The sequence below is a fragment of the Charadrius vociferus genome, unplaced genomic scaffold (assembly GCF_000708025.1).
Source record: "Charadrius vociferus isolate BGI_N301 unplaced genomic scaffold, ASM70802v2 scaffold595, whole genome shotgun sequence".
NCBI classification, from domain to species: Eukaryota; Metazoa; Chordata; class Aves; order Charadriiformes; family Charadriidae; genus Charadrius; species Charadrius vociferus.
Genome location: NW_009648646.1, coordinates 298258 through 319954, shown reverse-complemented (window position 1 = coordinate 319954; position 21697 = coordinate 298258). Strand labels below are relative to the sequence as shown.

General features: G+C 38.4%; 2 protein-coding genes across 2 annotated transcripts in view; one reads left to right on the top strand and one right to left on the bottom strand.

Annotated features, from left to right (window-relative positions):
* Positions 1-18664, bottom strand: part of KIAA1328 (KIAA1328 ortholog) — a 147461-nt gene extending 128797 nt beyond the window's left edge. The window contains exons 1-5 of the mRNA XM_009886423.1: positions 18650-18664; positions 18199-18244; positions 16437-16576; positions 11553-11647; positions 497-612 (exon numbers count right to left, since the gene is read on the bottom strand). Of these exons, the coding sequence (XP_009884725.1) occupies positions 497-612; positions 11553-11647; positions 16437-16576; positions 18199-18244; positions 18650-18664 (412 nt within the window). The remainder of the gene's footprint in view (positions 1-496; positions 613-11552; positions 11648-16436; positions 16577-18198; positions 18245-18649) is intronic.
* Positions 18665-19655: 991 nt separating this feature from the next.
* Positions 19656-21697, top strand: part of TPGS2 (tubulin polyglutamylase complex subunit 2) — a 23018-nt gene continuing 20976 nt past the window's right edge. Inside the window, exon 1 of the mRNA XM_009886422.1 lies at positions 19656-19671. Within this exon, the coding sequence (XP_009884724.1) occupies positions 19656-19671 (16 nt within the window). The remainder of the gene's footprint in view (positions 19672-21697) is intronic.

Sequence of the window (21697 nt, the reverse complement as noted above, 5' to 3'; positions counted from 1 at the left end):
TGGAAGTCACAGCCTGCAAGAAAAGAGAATAAGCTAACTTTATATAAAAATCAAACAAAAGCTACACCAAAAAAAGGCTGAACTATCTAAACCTATTGGTACATACATACAGTTTATATGCCTTCAGTGTAAGTTGTCTTTCTCTGGATACAGAGAGCACTGGAATACCATGCAAGTTTTAGACCTCAATTACAACAACCTAACAGGATTAAGTAAAAAAAAATAATCTATAAATGTATTCTCATGCATAAATTCCTTATTGTCGTTTTTAGTTGACAAATATCTATTTCATAGCAAAACAACATCATATGAACAGCTGGATGGCAGTTTTAAGCTCAAATGAACCACCATCACATGCTGACAAGTCATCTCTGTGATTGCTTTTGAATGGCAGCACATGCAGATTTATTCTCTGCCATAAATTAGAACAATTATTTCTCTGTAGTTCACTTTTTATTTCAGACAGTGAGCCCCTGCACATATTTTTAAAGGATATCTTCCCTTTCCTTGATGATAAGTTCATTCTGTTCCTCTAGCTGTCTGATCTTCTTCTCAAATGACTCCTGTTCAGCTTTCAGCCGTTCTTCTGTCACCTCCTTTTCTTCACTGACCCTGAAAAGAATTTGAGAGAAATAAAATATATGTCCATAACAACAGTGCCTGACTTCCAACTCCTCTGCTTTCCAAGTAAATGGATATTACCCCCTCCACCCTTAAACAGGTTAGTTCCTCATAACGTTTATTTTATTATATTACATCAGAAGATGCATATGACTTTATGCAATACATTATTTTTTCAAAGACACCAGTGTCAGTAGAGTACATGCACATTAATGGGCAGCATAGAACAACGAAGTAAGGACCTGAACCCACAATTAGATTTGTGCAGTCTGACTCCCTGCAGTCATAATGAAGACACACTGGGATCCTTACAAGCCTAGGGCATGTAGACAGAAAACTCAAATCGGAGATCTTAACTGCTGAGACAGGAAGGAAATTGAAAAACTTTTCTGTTTCTTAATCTATAAATTAATCCTTCTTTCACATTTACTGGTCAAATAGAAGTCCAGGAAAGGAATCATTTTTCTTGTTAGTTTCCTCCAAACAAAACCGTTCGTCCTCTTCTGGGGATTTTAAAATATCAAGCCACAGGAGTAAATTTTCCTTTCTGTCTGGGCCCTAGCACCCTGTATCTTGCTGCTCAGTGTAAATAATTGGATCAAGATTAAAATATGACAATGTGAGAAAGGTTTAGCAATGATCATTTATTCTTCACCTCAAGAGCAGGCTGTAAAAACAATTTTTCTGGTATCATGTAGGCAAGAAGACCATTATGCAAAGATGATCCTGTAACTATGCTAAAAAACATGTCCTAGAAACCATGGTTCCCTAAAAGCTCTACAAAAATATTAAGTAATGAGCTTAGACTAATAAATATTATTGCTCTGCACTTAGGCGATTTCTGTTGCTGAAGGCTCTTAAAGTTCAGTCTTTTATGATGATGAAACAGCTACCACAACACAGGTGACAGGAGACCAAAGCAGTACAACTTTTAGAAAACTTCAATTTTAACTTCTTTTAAGTGGAACAATCCTATTGGAAGAGGAAAGGAGAAATATTATATATATATATAGTCATTGGACTAAGCCTTCCACTCCTTCCATCAGGCGCACTGACATTCTTAACAGAGAACTCCATTCAGGGACTGAGCCATCCATTTGACATCATGACATTTTCCTTAGGAGGGCACAGATTTGATTTGATATTCCAGTGGAAAACCCATAAATACCACAATTGGCTCACCCCCTAGGTTGAACTATAGACAGTATTCCCCAACTCTAAGATCAGCCCACGGGCCTTCCCACAACAGCTCACGCAGACTGCATAAAGTTGGAAATAATTAATAATACTGAAACTTACACCTTTTCTCTGGAGGGAGAAAAATAACATATAGCCTATAATCAAATTCTGTAAATTAGGGCAGTTTTAAAGCTTGGAACAAACTGTCAATTGGAAAGTTTATAAATTGCACAAAGAAGACATGGTTTTAGCGTAAAAAACGTTCCACTATTCATATGCCCATGGTCTCATTTACAATCCTGTCCCTGGCAGTGTTCATCAACTCATTCCTAGGCCCCTTTCCCTCCACTTAAAGGCTGTCAGAAGGGGTGTGCACACATCAGAAAATAAACAATGAAAAGGGAATCAGATGTATTAACTCTGGATCCATCCCAACACCTAGGTACTCCTTAGTTAATCAAACAACTAACATTTGAAAACTATCTACCACACATCCTTGCTCCCCAATGCAGTTACAGCTACAGTACACATGCCACAGGTTGCAGACCCAGGCTTTTGCCTCTAACCACAACCAGTTAGTTTCCTCTGAATCTACAGCAATCAGGTAAGTGACTACAGCATATACGACCCTCCTTCATGTAATCCATATATGACCTTCCTTCACATAATCAGTGAAAGACGCAAGAATGCTTCCTGTTTCTTAGGGTAAAAGAAGAAAAAAAACTACAATAAATTAGAGAACAGAGAATAAAACCCATCAATTAGAAAAAGACAATGAAGACAGCAATAACCATGTAGATGAAAGACAGCATGGAAACAGGAACAGGGAAAAAATAAGGATGATCAGAAGGGAAAGAAAGGACAATTATCATCTCCAGGTCACTATATAAGGAAGGATGCTCACTTACTAACTTCAGGAGTTAGAAACTGCATTAGAAAAAATTTTAGGACAACTGTAGGTCATGCTGGCATCTAAGAATACTAAAATCAAACAACAGCATAAGAAAATAAGATAAGGTAAGAAAGAACTGAAAACTAGAGAAAATAGACTAAACCTAGCAGGTTTCACCATCACTAGATTCTGTGATTTGCTGCTTGTATCAGTCAGCATCACATTCACGTGCTGTGCTTGTATTTAACACAGATCACAGAAAGCTGTCATACTGCCAGACATATGAATATATTGTGCCACATATCTTATGCAGTAAATGACTGAGAACAGTAAGTGATCTTAGAAGAAATGTGGCAGTATGTGTTTATGTATCACAAAGCAGGAGACAGCCCATAAAGGGCAGGCGAGATAGAGAAGACAGTTACTCACAGGAGGTGGCAAAAGGAAGTTAGAGAATAGGAATACAAGAATGTCATCAGATTATGCTGGATTTATGTCACATCCTATATATAGCTCAGTGAGACTTTTTTATATACTTCTTAACTGCCAGAAGGCAAAGAATAACTGATGATTTTTAGCAGAACTAGGAAGGACTTTGCTAATGCCAAACAGAAACATTACAAGGCTCATAATGCTTCTCAAAAGGATTTTCACCTGGTTTTCATCTGCTTGAGGTCAGAAAAGAGCAGTGAAAGAATGAAGGCACCACAACTACAAAGGGCACAATGGCTCCGTTGGGCAACACGCTGGTGTTACCAGGAACAAATAAGTGGACTGACAGCTGAGACCAAAGATGACAAATCAGTAGAACTACTCCTGCTGTTCAGTGTCTGCAACATTTTCTTACATGCAATTTATATTCACCTGTCTTGTGTCATAGGATAGGCACCATCTTTGTTCAAGTTTTGTTTTAAATTCAACAGTTCAAAGCTTATGTAATTTTAGATGCATCTAAACAAATATTTTAATTTTACTTCAAGATTAAAATATGACAATGTGAGAAAGGTTTAGCAATGATCATTTATTCTTCACCTCAAGAGCAGGCTGTAAAAACAATTTTTCTGGTATCATGTAGGCAAGAAGACCATTATGCAAAGATGATCCTGTAACTATGCTAAAAAACATGTCCTAGAAACCATGGTTCCCTAAAAGCTCTACAAAAATATTAAGTAATGAGCTTAGACTAATAAATATTATTGCTCTGCACTTAGGCGATTTCTGTTGCTGAAGGCTCTTAAAGTTCAGTCTTTTATGATGATGAAACAGCTACCACAACACAGGTGACAGGAGACCAAAGCAGTACAACTTTTAGAAAACTTCAATTTTAACTTCTTTTAAGTGGAACAATCCTATTGGAAGAGGAAAGGAGAAATATTATATATATATATAGTCATTGGACTAAGCCTTCCACTCCTTCCATCAGGCGCACTGACATTCTTAACAGAGAACTCCATTCAGGGACTGAGCCATCCATTTGACATCATGACATTTTCCTTAGGAGGGCACAGATTTGATTTGATATTCCAGTGGAAAACCCATAAATACCACAATTGGCTCACCCCCTAGGTTGAACTATAGACAGTATTCCCCAACTCTAAGATCAGCCCACGGGCCTTCCCACAACAGCTCACGCAGACTGCATAAAGTTGGAAATAATTAATAATACTGAAACTTACACCTTTTCTCTGGAGGGAGAAAAATAACATATAGCCTATAATCAAATTCTGTAAATTAGGGCAGTTTTAAAGCTTGGAACAAACTGTCAATTGGAAAGTTTATAAATTGCACAAAGAAGACATGGTTTTAGCGTAAAAAACGTTCCACTATTCATATGCCCATGGTCTCATTTACAATCCTGTCCCTGGCAGTGTTCATCAACTCATTCCTAGGCCCCTTTCCCTCCACTTAAAGGCTGTCAGAAGGGGTGTGCACACATCAGAAAATAAACAATGAAAAGGGAATCAGATGTATTAACTCTGGATCCATCCCAACACCTAGGTACTCCTTAGTTAATCAAACAACTAACATTTGAAAACTATCTACCACACATCCTTGCTCCCCAATGCAGTTACAGCTACAGTACACATGCCACAGGTTGCAGACCCAGGCTTTTGCCTCTAACCACAACCAGTTAGTTTCCTCTGAATCTACAGCAATCAGGTAAGTGACTACAGCATATACGACCCTCCTTCATGTAATCCATATATGACCTTCCTTCACATAATCAGTGAAAGACGCAAGAATGCTTCCTGTTTCTTAGGGTAAAAGAAGAAAAAAAACTACAATAAATTAGAGAACAGAGAATAAAACCCATCAATTAGAAAAAGACAATGAAGACAGCAATAACCATGTAGATGAAAGACAGCATGGAAACAGGAACAGGGAAAAAATAAGGATGATCAGAAGGGAAAGAAAGGACAATTATCATCTCCAGGTCACTATATAAGGAAGGATGCTCACTTACTAACTTCAGGAGTTAGAAACTGCATTAGAAAAAATTTTAGGACAACTGTAGGTCATGCTGGCATCTAAGAATACTAAAATCAAACAACAGCATAAGAAAATAAGATAAGGTAAGAAAGAACTGAAAACTAGAGAAAATAGACTAAACCTAGCAGGTTTCACCATCACTAGATTCTGTGATTTGCTGCTTGTATCAGTCAGCATCACATTCACGTGCTGTGCTTGTATTTAACACAGATCACAGAAAGCTGTCATACTGCCAGACATATGAATATATTGTGCCACATATCTTATGCAGTAAATGACTGAGAACAGTAAGTGATCTTAGAAGAAATGTGGCAGTATGTGTTTATGTATCACAAAGCAGGAGACAGCCCATAAAGGGCAGGCGAGATAGAGAAGACAGTTACTCACAGGAGGTGGCAAAAGGAAGTTAGAGAATAGGAATACAAGAATGTCATCAGATTATGCTGGATTTATGTCACATCCTATATATAGCTCAGTGAGACTTTTTTATATACTTCTTAACTGCCAGAAGGCAAAGAATAACTGATGATTTTTAGCAGAACTAGGAAGGACTTTGCTAATGCCAAACAGAAACATTACAAGGCTCATAATGCTTCTCAAAAGGATTTTCACCTGGTTTTCATCTGCTTGAGGTCAGAAAAGAGCAGTGAAAGAATGAAGGCACCACAACTACAAAGGGCACAATGGCTCCGTTGGGCAACACGCTGGTGTTACCAGGAACAAATAAGTGGACTGACAGCTGAGACCAAAGATGACAAATCAGTAGAACTACTCCTGCTGTTCAGTGTCTGCAACATTTTCTTACATGCAATTTATATTCACCTGTCTTGTGTCATAGGATAGGCACCATCTTTGTTCAAGTTTTGTTTTAAATTCAACAGTTCAAAGCTTATGTAATTTTAGATGCATCTAAACAAATATTTTAATTTTACTTTACAGGGGCCTCTGTAGGAAAAGAAAAATTCATAATGTAGATATATTGACAAAATACACTCCTAGGACATCAGCCTTACGGCTAAAATTAATTCCTAATTCACCAGTTCTAATTATCGTGGTGTGCTCCCAAGTCCACTGCTGATACTAGCAGTTCTGACTGTCTGATCTGAAAAAGGAATTGATCAACAAGTTTGCTGATGACACTGACTCATTCCACTGAGTAAGCAGGATTGATGCTCTCCAGGTGGAATTTTTGAAGCACTGCACAGGTCAACAGCACTTCAAGTTTTATTTGTCTGATAAAAAACTGGCGTGCGATGATAATACTCACATCAACACTACACCAGGGACAAAACTCAAAAGAACTCTTCCAGATTGAAGGCACTTAGAGTCTTTACAAAAGAAAAGCAAGGCTGAAAAAGAAAATTAGAATTACTGTTTTCTATTTTTAAAAAATGTTAGAAAAAATTGAGCTTTTACCACAAGAAATCTGAATGCGTTAAGAGCTGTGGCTGAGCAAGTTAAGACAGAAGACAAAAATAAACAAAAAGCAGCAGCACAGACACTGGAAACTTCACTGATCAGTACTATACTTGTTGGGAACTTTTATCTTTTCGGGATCGTTTTCAAAACCCACAAGTTTGAAATTCCAAGCAAAGAACAGTATCTGGAACAGGCAAGACCATAGCAGGAGGAAAAAATGGAGCAAGGACCAAGATAAGGGCATCATGCAGAGCTCAGCACACACAGAAAGCATGGAATTAAATCAGGTATTCCAAGTGAAAGATGCACTCCAAAAAGATGAAACAAGAAGTTTTCACACCAGAGTTAATCACAACATGCCTCTGGCAGAACTGAGCAACAAAGTGACTTTTAATACCAGCACTGCAGGAAGAGAGAATGGTAGCATTTTTCGTCTAAGGGCACTGTTCCCAAATATAATACATTTTACTCAAGTATCATGGGCAGTTTGTATAAATTAAACAAAATAACAAAAAATACCAATGATACTAAAACATAATTGAAATCGCTGCACAATGGATAAATTTTATGATACGCAACTTGCAAAATACAAAACTAGATCTCACAGCATGAATTTATAGCTACAAATGACTTTTTAATCACAAAAGGTAAGTGTGATTGGTGATACAATAATCCTAGGCATGCTTTACCTATCAAAAAGAAGTAATTTCAAGACAAGCTTAGGGATATCTCATTTACAGTCTCACTGCCTGACCAATTAAGAGAACTGCAGCACAATATGGCTCCTAAAGTAGCACACACAAAAAAAGAAGAAAAGATCTTGACACTGAAATTAAAGCCAGGTAACAATTTGGTTGAATATGAGGTAGCGTAATCCAGGAGAGAAGACAACCCAAGAGGCCAAACACTGCAGACTTGTAATATGGTCTTCCACAGGCACGTTGTCCTTCAAAGATCCTAAGTGCTGGAAGAAAAATACTTAAACAGAAGAAATATGCTACAACAGTTTTACTGCCCTCATTTGTAATGGTTTCTAGTTCTGTAACCAAATTAACCTTCTGTTTTGATTCCATTTTCACCTTTTGTTGGAAAACTTCAATTTCAGTCAGTCAATTTAATCTTCATATCAGGATAAGAAGTCCACATAGAGCAATGCCAGTAGAAAAGACTAGCATCCCAGACTGGCAGCACTCCACAAATGGTTTAGGAACCTAAGGTCTTGGGAAGGAGGAAGCATTTTCTCAATGAGGGACAAAGGGCTGTCTGAAGGCTGTTTTACTAGCGGCTGAGTACAAGTCATCCTGGGCATGTCAGCAGTCTTTGCCAGAAAGAGACTAATCTCATAGCAAAAACCATCTTCCATCCCATTTGAAAAGGGCAATCGCTCCCTCCCTTGGGTGGATAAGGGCATTATGATATCCTTCTACCTAAATAGCTTTCACAGATTTGTTTGCAAAGACTATGGGGAGTCAGCTTTCTTCATGCTTATCTTATCTGAAGAAACAAAAAATGCAAGTAGTTAGATACCAATTCTCACCACTAAAAAAAATACTAAGTTTTCATGAACCATTCTACATCATGTAGGCAATGCCTCTGTTCATTCAAAAGCAAATTGCATATGTGAGCTGTACAGGTATACATGAACCGTGCAGGCAGGGAAGAAGTATTTATAATGTACACAGTACTATGGCTATTTATCAGTTTGGAGCGAGGTGAATGCTTGCAAGCACACACACACACTCTCTCTCTCTCTCTGCAAAGGAAGTTATGACCCTCTCCATACCACCAAATGCCAAGACAGATAGAGCTCTCAAAATCTGCATATCACTTAAAACATTTCCCTCTAGAATACTTTGTAAGCATTCCTGGTATGGTGCCTAGCAAGTCCTTAATGCTCAGCAGTCAACTGGCTAGGTCCCAGAGGACCCTGTGCTGCTCCCCCTTGGAAGAGGCTAATGTGTCCTGACATTGGCGCAGCGCACGAGGGTAGGAATCTTTCAGTGTCTTCACCATGTCACTGCTCATTTCATTACATAAGCTGATGACTGCTTCAGGAGTAGCCTGCAGTAATAAAAGCTCAGAGAAAGTGTTTTGTGCCTCTTACAAGGGCTCTGCTTGTAGGGAGAGCTAAAATTTGCTCTTACTGTGCCTGGCACTCTCACCACCACGCCAGCAGCACCCTGCCAAAAACATAAAGGTGCCATGCTGGCTGTTTTTGAAAATAATGGCTGACCATGCTCAAGAATTTCCATTTACTCACAAAGCACTTCGGCATCCATGGGCATGATTCATTCTACTCAGAAATTCCTCTACAAAAACAATTTGAAAATAATCTGCTGACACAACAAAAAAACCCTTCCAATTTACAACATTTGAGTCTTTTAAGCTTTGGATCCAGTTTGGGTCTCTCTTTTCATCTAAAGAGGGAAGATAAACTGGATATGTTCAAAGAAAGGCTAAATAATGGTTAGCTTTGCAGGTGGCAGCACAGAGCGAAAACTAAGATTATTTAGCCTAGAAAGGAGGATTAGAAAGGATACAGCTGAGTCCTTTCTTTCAACCCTGACTCAAAACTCAATTTCATAAAGTCCCCAATAGCTAACGTGATGTCAGCCACTGGAATCCCCAGCAGCAGAGCATTACAGCCCAGTAACTGATATTTTTTCAAAGGAAAGAATAATAATATAGCCAGCGTTGGAATTCACTCACACTAAGACCAATTCTGCTACTGCAGCACATTAGCTAATGCACAGGCACACACCTTCCCAATGTTCAAAAGTGCATTGGGAATGAGAGTTGGAGAAAGAGAAGAAAAAATAGGAAGAGAAAGAAAAGTACATTCACTCTCCTTCAGCAGTCACAGAACTCAGGGGAAAGACCAATATCCTGAACTGCTCAAGCAAGACTTGGTTGAAATTCAAGACCCAGGAGTTAATCATATTTTGCTACTGGTTTCCAAGCAGACATAATTTTACCACTCTACAACTGCCTTCATGCAGACGGTTATTGACCAATCTATTTCTGTCCACCATCCTGCAATAAACGTGCAGGCATTAGTCTCAACTACTATCATTTTCATTCATAAATAGTAGCAAAATAAGGAACAGTGAAGTATAACTCTGGTCAAGTGAGAACTTTATTATTCCAAGTATTTACTGCAGGACAGTCTTCCTGGAAAACTTTCAGCATTCTGCTGGTTCTTTTTCTTCTCTGTAACAGCAAAGAATGTTCTACTGCATGTATAAACCCTCATCATCATTGCACAACTAGGGCTGAAAATTATGGGGAGTTTTAAAAAAGTGACGAGGTGAGCAGAATTAAAGTTCAACTTCCCTATTACGCTGCAAAGGACTTTTAATTATATCCAATAAAAATATGATTAGGTTTAAAAATAAAAGAGAACTAAGTATAAAATAATAGTGTTCCACTAATTTTACTTTCCAAAATTAATGTTGCTGCACCTTCTATTTTTCTTCGAAGAAATGTCAGGCAGAAATATCAAACTGTCCTCAGGGAAAAATCACAGCATCTGAGATTTAAGAAGAATCCCATGCTCAAATGAGTTAGTGTACTACTATTCACTAGGGAGCACTGTATTATGAGGAACAATGTAATAAAAGGCTTTTTTTAATATTAGAATATACCTCTATATATCAATAGTGGCAACAGTGTCCGAATAGCTCCAACATCTGACAATTTGTAACCAGGCTTCCCAGCAATCTACTCTTTATGACAGCCTTAACTAGGCATTTTCTAACACGTGAGGTAGGATAAAATAGAGTTGCAAGCATGAAGAAACTGAGAAATTACTAAAATACTGTATAGCAAGAAATCCTATATTGGTACAAATTATTAGCAGGCAAAATGGTCCACTGGATGAGAATAATCAGAGAGAAAATATTCCTAGCTGCACCAGAGACTTACTGCATGACCTTGAGTAAGTTAACTTAATTTCTCTGCCCAAATTTTCCTACATAAAAAGAAAAAAGGACAGTAATGCTTGCCAATTATTGCACAGACATATGAAATCTATGGCAAAAAGCATTTCATTAATACCTGAGAACATGCATTTTGTTCTAGAAAAACTTTGGCTTTATAAATTCTTAGTATGGATGCTGGCTTTTAGCCCAAAGGACCCAATATCATCTCACAAGACTTTCCCCTCTGATGTGCAAACGCTCGTCAGTCCCATGAGCTCCTTCTCAATTTTACAGCGACTATGTAAGAAGCAGATTTCAGAGATTCTGAAGTGTTAGGGACACGGGGGTAGAAAAATATCCTCCCTCAAATGCAACTTATTTTTCACATCATTTACCTTCATGAATGCAACTAGCACTAGAATGAAACTTAGAAAAAACCTTTTGTTAAAGCTGAAAAACTTGCACTATTTGTGCATCTCCTTTCAAAGAATAGAGAGAACCTGAATAAATGAATCAAAGCAAAAGAAAGTTTGGCTAGATAGGTTAAAATTACACTGGACTCTTTATTGCTCTACATGCAGAAACACGGACCAATACTGATGAACATGTTTCAGCCAGAAGATCACCAATCCGCAGTTAACACAGCATTCCACATAAAAGCCTACCCCTGACAAATAAGCACTACAAGTTTCACATCAACAAAGTTTGTCATTTCCAAAAGACATCATGTGTTTAGTTAAAGCACATGATAGAAGCAGCAAACAAAACCCTAGCCCTGTGACTAGGTTTATATGGATGAACTACTACAGGTCACAAAACTTTGGTTCATGTTTTCAATACGTTTAGGGCATTTGGGGTCAGGAAGCAAGGGAAAAGCTATCAGGCTGCCTCATTGTTCATACCTCTTCTAGCAAGAAAAAATACCTTATGCAAATAGTCAGTTTCATAATGCAATTCTACATTGCTTGATGTTAATTAGAGGAATGACTCTCCTTAAACATAATGCATTTTCAGGTGATGCTTATTCTTACCTGGCAAGTTCTTTAATTAAGTTTGCAATGCGTCTCTTGTCCTCAGGACACAAATCCTTTAAAGAAGCACTCTTCATTCCTCCTTCATTAGTGACCTGAAAATTGAAAGTAACATTTTAGAAAGTGCTCTCTAGAGGAGGACAAATATTTCATAAGACATTAAAAGCATTTCAAGAACTAATAATTAGAAGTTGGAAGTAGACAAATTCCAGCTAGGAAGAAAAATCTTTTTTTTTTTTTTTTTAAATGTAAGTACAGTTCAGTGAAATAAATTACCAAATTGTGGAGAATTCTTTTACAAGACTTGTAATTCAAATATAAGCTGCTAGCTTCAATACTAAACATGTTGGGTAAAGTTTTAAAACATACAGTATACATTGATTCACAGTAGATAAAGGGTAGTAGGTTCTCATGACTTGGAGATCTAGTGCAATGATATCCAAATCCAAGTTCAAACTTTATTATATTAAGATCCTAAAATAAAGAGTAAGAAAAAAACATTCTGCCTTAGTGTTTATGACCAAAGCATACACAACAAAAAAAAAGGTACGCAATTTATTGTTAGTAGCTGGTAAGTCCTTATTTCAAAAGGCTTTTTTAATACACAGAAAAGTGCACACCCTTTCACAAGTCACTATTGTTTGTTTTTAATCATTTATTTGCTACCTTCATGCTTACTATTCCTTCTCAAAACAAACCTTTAACATACTCCACTACTTTCACTTTTAATGCATTCCTTTATCCTACTGAGAACTGCAGTATTTGTTATGAATGTCCACCAGAGGGCACATTGCTGTTGGTGTTTTCAACAGTTCTTTTATTACTGAGGTTACCGGCATTACCCATTTCGGGTGTTTCCAAGCAGGAAACAGTTTTAAGTTTTAAATTGTTTTTATTTGCCAAAAATTTCTGTCATCGGTGACTCAGTTCTCCAGCGCTAATGCTAAGCACAAAATAAGAATCCCAAGATGAAAGCAGAAATAAGAGCTATGCTATTCTGTCCAAGATTTTGGCAAGTTTAGATATTTCCCCTTAATGACTTAATTATTTTCAGTCTAGACTTTTACAAACATACAAATATTACAGACCTCTCCGAGCGCATACAGTGCTCAACATGAGACACAAGAATGCTACCAATTGCCTTGCAGTTTGGCCAAGTTAACACAATACAGCAGACAACATCCTCTGATCGTACAAAGCAAACACTGGGCTTCTCTCCCCTCATTAGCAGTAATGGCAGCTGATCTACACACATCAGAGAGGAAGTGCCCCCTTCCATTTTTAGCTAATTGCTTCTTGATCAGTGGTTTGAAACAATCAAAGGACTATGTTGCTTTTGAGAGAGGTGATGATTTTATATAGACTCATGTTACGCCTACCTGACCCTTCAGTACACTCCTATTTTAATTTCAATGTATTTTTTGAAATAAATAAATAAATGGAGTTTCACAAGGCAAATTAGACTTTGGGGCTTTTCAAGGGGACGTTTGATTTCACAGTTTCCTTACCAAACATGCTATTTACAGTCATACAAATGAAGAGAGAACGTCTTTAACTTAACTGAATTTAACTTCAGCTAAACATATGGTTCAAGGATTTCCATTTCACATGCTAAAAATGCCTAAAAATGACTTTTTTTTTTTTTACCAGCTAGATGATAGAAGTTCTTTAAGAAAAATAAAAAGTTACAGGATATTTTTCACTCAAAAAAGAGGCAGAAGCTTGATCACATCAGTGAAGGAGATGTTAACAGAAGGTACCTCAAGCTTTTAGCCAAACCTATGTACATACTGTCAGGCAAACATTTGTGGAATGAAGAAGAAAATCTGAAAAGTTAGTCTGTGCTTTTTTGTATCACCCACAGGTACGGATAGATGGCACACTGTCATGGTTTAGGCCGAATTGGCCTTTGGGTGAGCAACAGATGCTCCCCCCAACCTCTCTTCAAAGAGGGAGGCAGAGGAGGGAAAAGGAGACTTTTGAGTTTAGAAGCAACTAAACTACTTTAATGAAATATTAATAATAAAATAAAAGGAAAATAATGAAATATATACAAAACCGTATCAAGCTCCCAGGGTGACGATCACGTCACCAGCTGGCACTGCGGAAGTCCCAGACTGGACTCACGTTGACAGACGGGAACTGGATTCCGGATCTGCATTCAGGGTTGGAATCAAAGGCAGAGGAACAGAGTCCTCCTCAGACATCAGCCATTGAAATACGAGCGCTGACCCTTTGATCCCTCAGCTTATACACTTGAGCATGAGGCAGATGGGATGGCATATCCTGTTCGTCAGTTTTGGGTCACCTGTCCGCTCCTCCCTGCAGGTTCAGCCCCACTACACTTTTCCGCTTCCGACCCCCAACGGGGCCAATAACAGTCAGCTGCCCTTGGGTGGTACAGCAGTAGGTATAAGCAAGAGCCTCTCTGCGTATCATCCCTTGGCATCAACTACAAACAGAGGTCTTATCACTCTGAGAGGGAGCAGTGTCTGCACAATATTCTGCCCATTTCAGTGTTTAGACGGGGCCCAGCTAAGAAGCAAAGTTACCGAACAAAATTGGCCCTGTTCTACCTCAAACCCGGACACACAAAAAAAAGTTCTCAAAGGCAGACTTGCACCACAACACATGTCAAAATGAAGCTGTGGAATTATGCACAACAACAGTTCCACCGTCAAAACAAGGTGACAAATGAGAGAGGCCAAGACTGTATCATCTTATTTTTCCAGATTTCTGTCCTTTCTACCCATCTCAGTGTAAAACACAGATTTGTAACTCAGTATTTTCAGGATGAAATGTACTACATAAATGGAATATTCTCCCACTTTTTAAACCACACCTTGGAAGATGACAACTTGGCGTGATTGAAGCTGACAACTTCTGTCAAATGGAAAGTAGAAAGATGAGAAATTTTGGTCAAGACCAGCATAGCAAACCATAGATTTATTAAAAGTACCACAAAAGCTCCAGGGCTAAAAAGATCTTTTTGAAGTCTTCTCCAAAACTCTCATCCTCCTTTGTGGTACTCAAGTCTATATGAATGAAGAAAAGGTAAATCAGGTCTGCCGAGATTCATATTACAGCAAAACTCAATCCATTCTCTTCAAAAGAATATTCTGGTTAGTAGTAATGGTGAGCTACCTATCAGTACAACAGTGTGAAGTATGTTAAAGTAGAGCGATCAGCTCTCCCTAGACACGCACACAATAGCTTGAAGAAAATGAGTTGTGTTGATGATGAAAACTCCTTGCAAGAAACTTTGGGAAACCTTTTTCTTTTATAACAAGTAAAATGTATTTATTCTGTTCATTTCAAGTAATTCAGAGCTTATCTTCAAAGTCAGAGTACAAACTTCCATGAGGATTTGGCAAGGTGAGAGAAAAACAGAAGGTTAAAAAAGCCAGAAAAGAGAAAGAGCTTTGAACACATTTTATTGTCGATATTATAAAAGCACATTTGAGTCTCCAATCAAGATTTCACATATTAGGCAACACATAAAAGAACAAAGACCATTTCTACCCCAACAGCTCTCACAGAAAAAAAAGGAGTAAAAATTCTCTAAATAAGGAACACAAACAACACACCATACAACAAAACAGATTTTAATGTGACATATGAAGGCATCTATGAGGCAGCGGGCTTGTAGATACTTATGGAGAGATGCTTCTACATAAAGATTCTGCATAATGGGGGTTACCTGTGAAATTTCTCTGCATGTCACTTAACAGCACCATTTGCAAAGCGGAAGTACATACCAGCCTCCTAAAAGCATGTACTGATAAATCGAGAAACGGAAAGGGACAAGTCCAGGAGGAGCCCTAAAAATGAATACTAGTTATCAGAGTGTCATGCTGAAGGATTCGAAGGACGATGACACTGTCAAAGCAATGAGAACTGAGCGATCTGGCTTCACATCAGAGTTTTGAATGTACATGTGAGGCACACAGCATTTACCTAGCACACAGAAGACAGAGAAGGGCATCTTAGCCCAGATGAAGAACAAGATTTAACTGCATGATAATACAACAGCGATTCAGAAGTAGTCAAAAGTTTTAGAGCCTGCCAGTAAGTGAGAGGATACCAAGCCCAAGTGACTTACAGACTTGCCTAAGATGACTACTAGGCAAGAGACTTCACAGTACTCAAATGACATAGTCACTGTACAATACAATTCATGTTAGAAAAATGGCATCTCTCAACAGATTTCTGAATATCACAATAGCTATCACAATACAGAATAACCATCCAAAGGAAACCCTACTGCTTTGAAATTTCTAATGCTTTAACTGTAAGAAAAGCCTCACCTATTGTCACAGAAGTAAACCAGACAATTCAAAGAGGCAACAATAATGTCAACTGACAAAGCTACTCCTACTACTCAGATGCATTTTTAACTTTTACTATCAAAAACAGAAAGTGATTTTACCCTACTAACATGAGCAGCCACAGCAAAAAGGTCTCTAAAAAAAAAGACTTATAAAATTCTTTTTAAGTGATGTGACAAAAGCAATGAAACTGAATAGACTGAAATACAACTTCTTGCATGACTGGCTAGTAACGTATAGATTAGGGGCTGCTCAAAGCTACACTCACTTTCTCTCTGTACACATACACACACAGAAATATATACAATCTGTTTTACATAGCCCTGGTTACTTACATAAATTAGCACATGCGTCCTTTGCTCTCATTAGGTGGACAAGCCATCTCAGTGGAAAAGTAACTTTTGCCAGCAAGCCGCCATGTAAGCGGGCAAAAGGTGTAAGAGAATGCAAAAATAATAGTACTCTAAAACTGTTTAAATGTTTTCAATCTAAAGATTTTCTGCCATTTTTCTCCTATGTGCACTCTTAAGAGCAAGAAAAATTTGCCTGTACTGACCTGTTGCCCTGTCAGATCTCCTGTGCTTCTGACAGGATCCATGGAAACAGAACCAACAGCTACAGGCACTTTTAGCTCAGTTTTACTTTTCTGATATTTTGGCAAATACCTTGTTCTTAAATTTCCTTTTGTAGACACTCCTGTAGATGAAAGACAAGCAGAATACACAGATTATAAAGTCAAAAAGGACCCTTCTCTTGTCTCCTACAACAGGACTCCCACAAAGGCATACTTGCCTTCGCAGCTCTTTTTGAAAAGAATGAGCATTTCAGGTATATGTTTGCAGTTCCCCCAGCCTCTCACTCCATACAAAATTTTATTAAGATGAACATAGCAGCAGAAAAAGAGGTGCATGGCACTGAAGTGCATCCACCACAACGAACATTAAAGTAAATTCTGAAATGCACGTGTTGTCTTCTGACTGAGATTTAATGCAAAAACTTGTGTTTAAGATGCAAAAGCATAAAATTGAGCTTCTGCTTTGACACTTAAAGATAACAAGGAACCAAGCAGTAATGCTGCTAAAACTACCACTCGTGATATACTGTAACTTTTTTCTGTTATGCAGCCAACCTACTGATTGCTCAGGCTGTTTGTTCCTTCTAGGACCAGGTATATGAGTAATGTAACACCGCAGTGCACGCTCCACAGATGATCTGTAAAAACCTTTCTGCCATAATTAGAATTAGTTCACCCCTACCAACATGAAAGCACTGAAAATCCTAGTGCTGCAATTATAAAGTGACAACACTTACACTAACACTAAAAAATCCGAGGGCCAGATGAAAGCAAATAGCTTCTTGGTACTGCCCCAAGGTTTCAGATTTGACTGTTCAGAACTGCAAAAAGTTTTGAACAAAAAATATTGATTTTATACTAGCAGGTATTACATTTATTTGGGTAATGAATTTCAGAAGAGTACCAGCAATTCAAGTGAAAGGACTAAATTATAAGTTTTAACATTTCGACGCTCATACATAAGGGAAAACAATGTTTCTGAAATTCTCTTCCAGAAATAGAGAATATTTCCCAGAGTGAATTCATTTCTATCACTTAGGATCTTCACTTTCTTTCCAGGCCCTGACATTGCCTAGCTTCAACTATGCTAACTACAAAACAGCATCCAGAGATTTTTAATAGAGCTGTTTGGCCAGTAGTTTTGTAGGGTAAACAAAAACCTAGAGTAGGATTCCTTAAATTTATAACTGCTGGACATAAAACAATTTTACTAGTTAATCATCCCTAGATACGTTTTCAGGACCTGGTGTCACTGTAAAAGCTGTGTTTGAAAACAACTATAAAATTCTGGAGGGGGCCTAAGAACACCCAACTTTTCTGCAGGGATGTAGTACACAAGCATGCACTTAGTAAATCAAGGTCAAGAGAACTGATAAAAAAATTGATTTTTCTTTACACAATTAATCTTCATTTTAATTGTTCTCTTCAAAGTTTACAAAAGACCTGAACATCTCTAATGCTTCAACATTCTTTTGAGACCACATTAGAAATTCATCTTACCTTATATATTGGATAAAACTATGCTCCACCTGAAACAGAAACAACTCCCCTGAAACTGTTCATCTTACACCATGTGCTTATCTAAGCAGCAGAGCATCCTGTTACAACCCTGTATGTCCCATTACAATTTGTGATGACTCTGTAGCTTACAAACTTAAGTACACAAACCACGTACCTGAAAAGACATTGCAAAGTTTATCATTCACAGGAAAAACCTTTGTTTACAGCTGTTAGACGGTCATACCTGAAACAGATACCATTGGCTGTTCTTCATCAGAAACTGCATGTGGCTTTATTAAAGGCAATAAACAAAAAGAGAGCAAGCTTGGCCCTTTCAATAGAACTATAAAAATAACTATGTTGGCTCTTAATTTTAAAAGACTTGATAAGAAAACAAACTGGCAACACTTTGGGAGCACCAAAAGTAAGTAAAACTTGACTAGAAAAAACAAACACCACACAGATTGCTATAACAAAAAGAACTACCCCCTCACTGTGCATTAACTTTCAGCCTGTAAAGACTATCTTAGAGGTTACCTTCACAAAAGATCCCAGGGACCTGCCCCAGTTATAACTGCAATTACTAAGATAATGAAGTAACAATATTTATTTAAATTAGAGCAGGTTATCACTATATAAGGAACCTCCTCTTGATATGTAGGGAAGATAAATTCTGAAATAGTGTATAGTCATACTGCGATGAAATACATTTTGTACAATACATTCTAAGAAATATAAATGAGGATAAATGCAAAAGGTTTCAAAGGAAGTTGGTCATTCTCATCTGATCATCACATGATGAGTAACAGAGGAAAGCCTGAGGACTTTCTTTAAGAAGTTTCAAGAACTTTCAAATAACCCGGAGCTTTAACTATTAAATTACTTGACTACAGAAAACACTTAAAAATCATAAAGGACTGGGCACCATATTATGCATGCTGTGTTGGCAGTCACTGAACTTTAATTCTTGCCTCCTAGAAGTCACTAAAAATAGGACTCAATACAATTCAGGGAAGGGTGTAAACTATAGTGTCTTCCTTAAAGGTACAGTTTCATTTAGCTGAACTTAAAGATTTTTATTCCCACATAACTAACTGACATTATACTAAAGTGAAAAACAAAAGCACAGGGCACAAAATTCGGCTCCACTATCTTTTATTTATACCCCTTTACTTTCCTCAGCCTTCTAAGGTTGGCCAATTAACTCAATTACGTGATTTCTGTGCTGTTTACAGATAAATGCGTTTAGGGTTTCGCAGCTGTCTTCATATAATAAAGTCAAATTATCAAAAAATTTCAATTAACCTATACAAATTCTTGCCTTAACTAAAATTTTATTTTGGTAGTACCATCTCAAAAACTTAATGTAATCAATTACCATATGGTGGAGAAAATTAGCAACAGCCTACAAGCTTCCCCCTGTGGACAGCAACTTCAAATCCAACCAATACCCACTATCCAGCACCCAACTGGTACTTGGCACACTGGAAAGGCTGGATCACAGGCTCACTTGTGATCTTGTTGATCCACTTTACCACTTGTAAGCAATTATCACTCATCAGTCTCACACCAATTCAAGAATATGTTCACTTAGTACTCTAACTTCCCTTAGCCACCTCTCTCTACAAACACTGAGAGCACTTTTGTTCTCACCTGTAAGCTGCAGCCTGCTATCTCTAGCTGTCACAACACATTGTGGGGATGTCCCATGAACCAGGTGAGGAAGCTGAATAAACTCTTGAAACTAAAGCACCGCGTCCCCTCTTTCCAAAAAAGCACCAAGGTAGATCAAAAGTCCAAGCCCGGATCACAGCCCAGCCCAAACAGCTGTCTCAGCACAACTGCAACAGCAATCTGCAGGACTCAGAGGAGAGTACGTTCAACTCATACCACTACAGGAAACAATGAACTTCAGCACAGGTGATTGCTTTCTCAACTGACATATAGTTAATTTGTGTGTCAAGACATGGCTATAGGAAATAAAACCAGGTTTGCCTAAACAACATTTGGCTTTTGAAGTTTGCCTCCAGTATTGGCACTGTTGTGGATAGATACCTAGTACTAGGATGAAAAAATTAGTCAAAGCTGTTGCTGTTACTTCCCCCAGCTAGCAGGACCACTCTCTTGTGAAGGTTTGCCGCCTAGTGTATTAGAATAAACCAAAGCCAGATCAGGTTACCTTAATCAGCTGGACTGAAAACTGCAGTGACTCAGGAGCTGATTCATAAACAGGTCCAACATCCTTGTCTCAGAGTAAAGACTGGGGACAGTACCAGCATCAACCATTTAAGATTAATCCACTGCCACGTGCCTCTCAAGACTCCCAATAAGGTGACCACACACGTTATAAACCTTGTACTGCCACAGCCAATGTTCAAGGCAACACCAGAGACAGTCATCAAAGGCACTGGAGAAACTGAACATCTTGCAATGCTGTACAGCTCCCCTACGGCAAGCAACAGTGCATCTGCCTTGCTATGCTATATCTATTCAGCAATTATAGAGAGAAATTCGGTTTTCCAAAGCTATTAAACCAACATTACCAAATCTCCCAAATTTCCTATCCCCACCTCCCTTTATTGAAAGCATCCGCTATTATTTGCTTTTATGCCATATGCATTTCCAGGTATTTAAATTTTTCCAAGATAAGAGGCAATACTGCCTACTTGCAAAAACATGTAAAATAGAAATGGTTGTCAGGAAAAGCCTCATTCCTTGGAATATCACGATGCATGAGGCTACTGCTGGGCTCAAGAAACCATGTTTATTCATGGAAAACAAGTTGTCAATTGATAAAAATATACTGTCATTGTAACTCCATCAGCACTCCCACAACTGAACAGAGTAGTGACAGTGTGACAACAAATCTGATATGTGACCACCAACCTTCACCCTATCAAGTCACAGAGAAAGTTGCAGGCATTTTTTTTTTTTTTTAACACAAACAAGAAATCATAATAACGTGCTCCCTAAACAGTCCATTGCATGGTTGGCCCATTTCATTTGTACATTGTTTTCCAGTGGGTGTGCAATCAAACCTAAATACAAGAGCACACACTCATACTCTTCAATCGCTTGTAGCTGATGCTGGAATCCCACTCTCAGTGCGAGCAACAGCAATACCTCAAGTCCCTCATACCTACAGCTAAATTGTCAGTTCCTCAATTTCCACCAGGCCAGACTGCCAGTTCCACCCTAATGTCTTCAGGTAGCTGAGCCTCTAACTCAGCTACATGACAGCAAATATCAACGCCAACTCCTTCTGGTTCTCTGAGCCACACAAGCACATCTCTCTCTAGCCAGGCTTTTCCAGGCTGAATCCCCAACACCACAACCACTCCATCTATGTACCCAGCCCCATGTAGTCTCCCACAACCTGAGCTTGCATGTCTTCTGCAGACAAAGCCACCACAGCCTCCCACTTGTCCTTCACAGATGAGAGCTCTCCGTGACTCCAGGTCCACCACAGGCTCACCCTAAATGTTATGCTTGTCGTCAAGCTTAGTCACCAGTCACACAAGACACATCTTTTTCTTGCTGCCTGTTCAGCCTCTAGCCTGTTTCTCTCTGTTGATTGCCTTGCAAGTTTCCACAAGCTGAACCCAGCTCCCCCATTTCCTTATATATTTACCTCCTCCCCCATGACTTCACAGCTAGGTCATGAAGAAGGCGGACACACAACCCCCCCTCCTCTTACAGGCCACCATTGCTTTTAAATCCCACATAACTCTCCACTCCCTGCA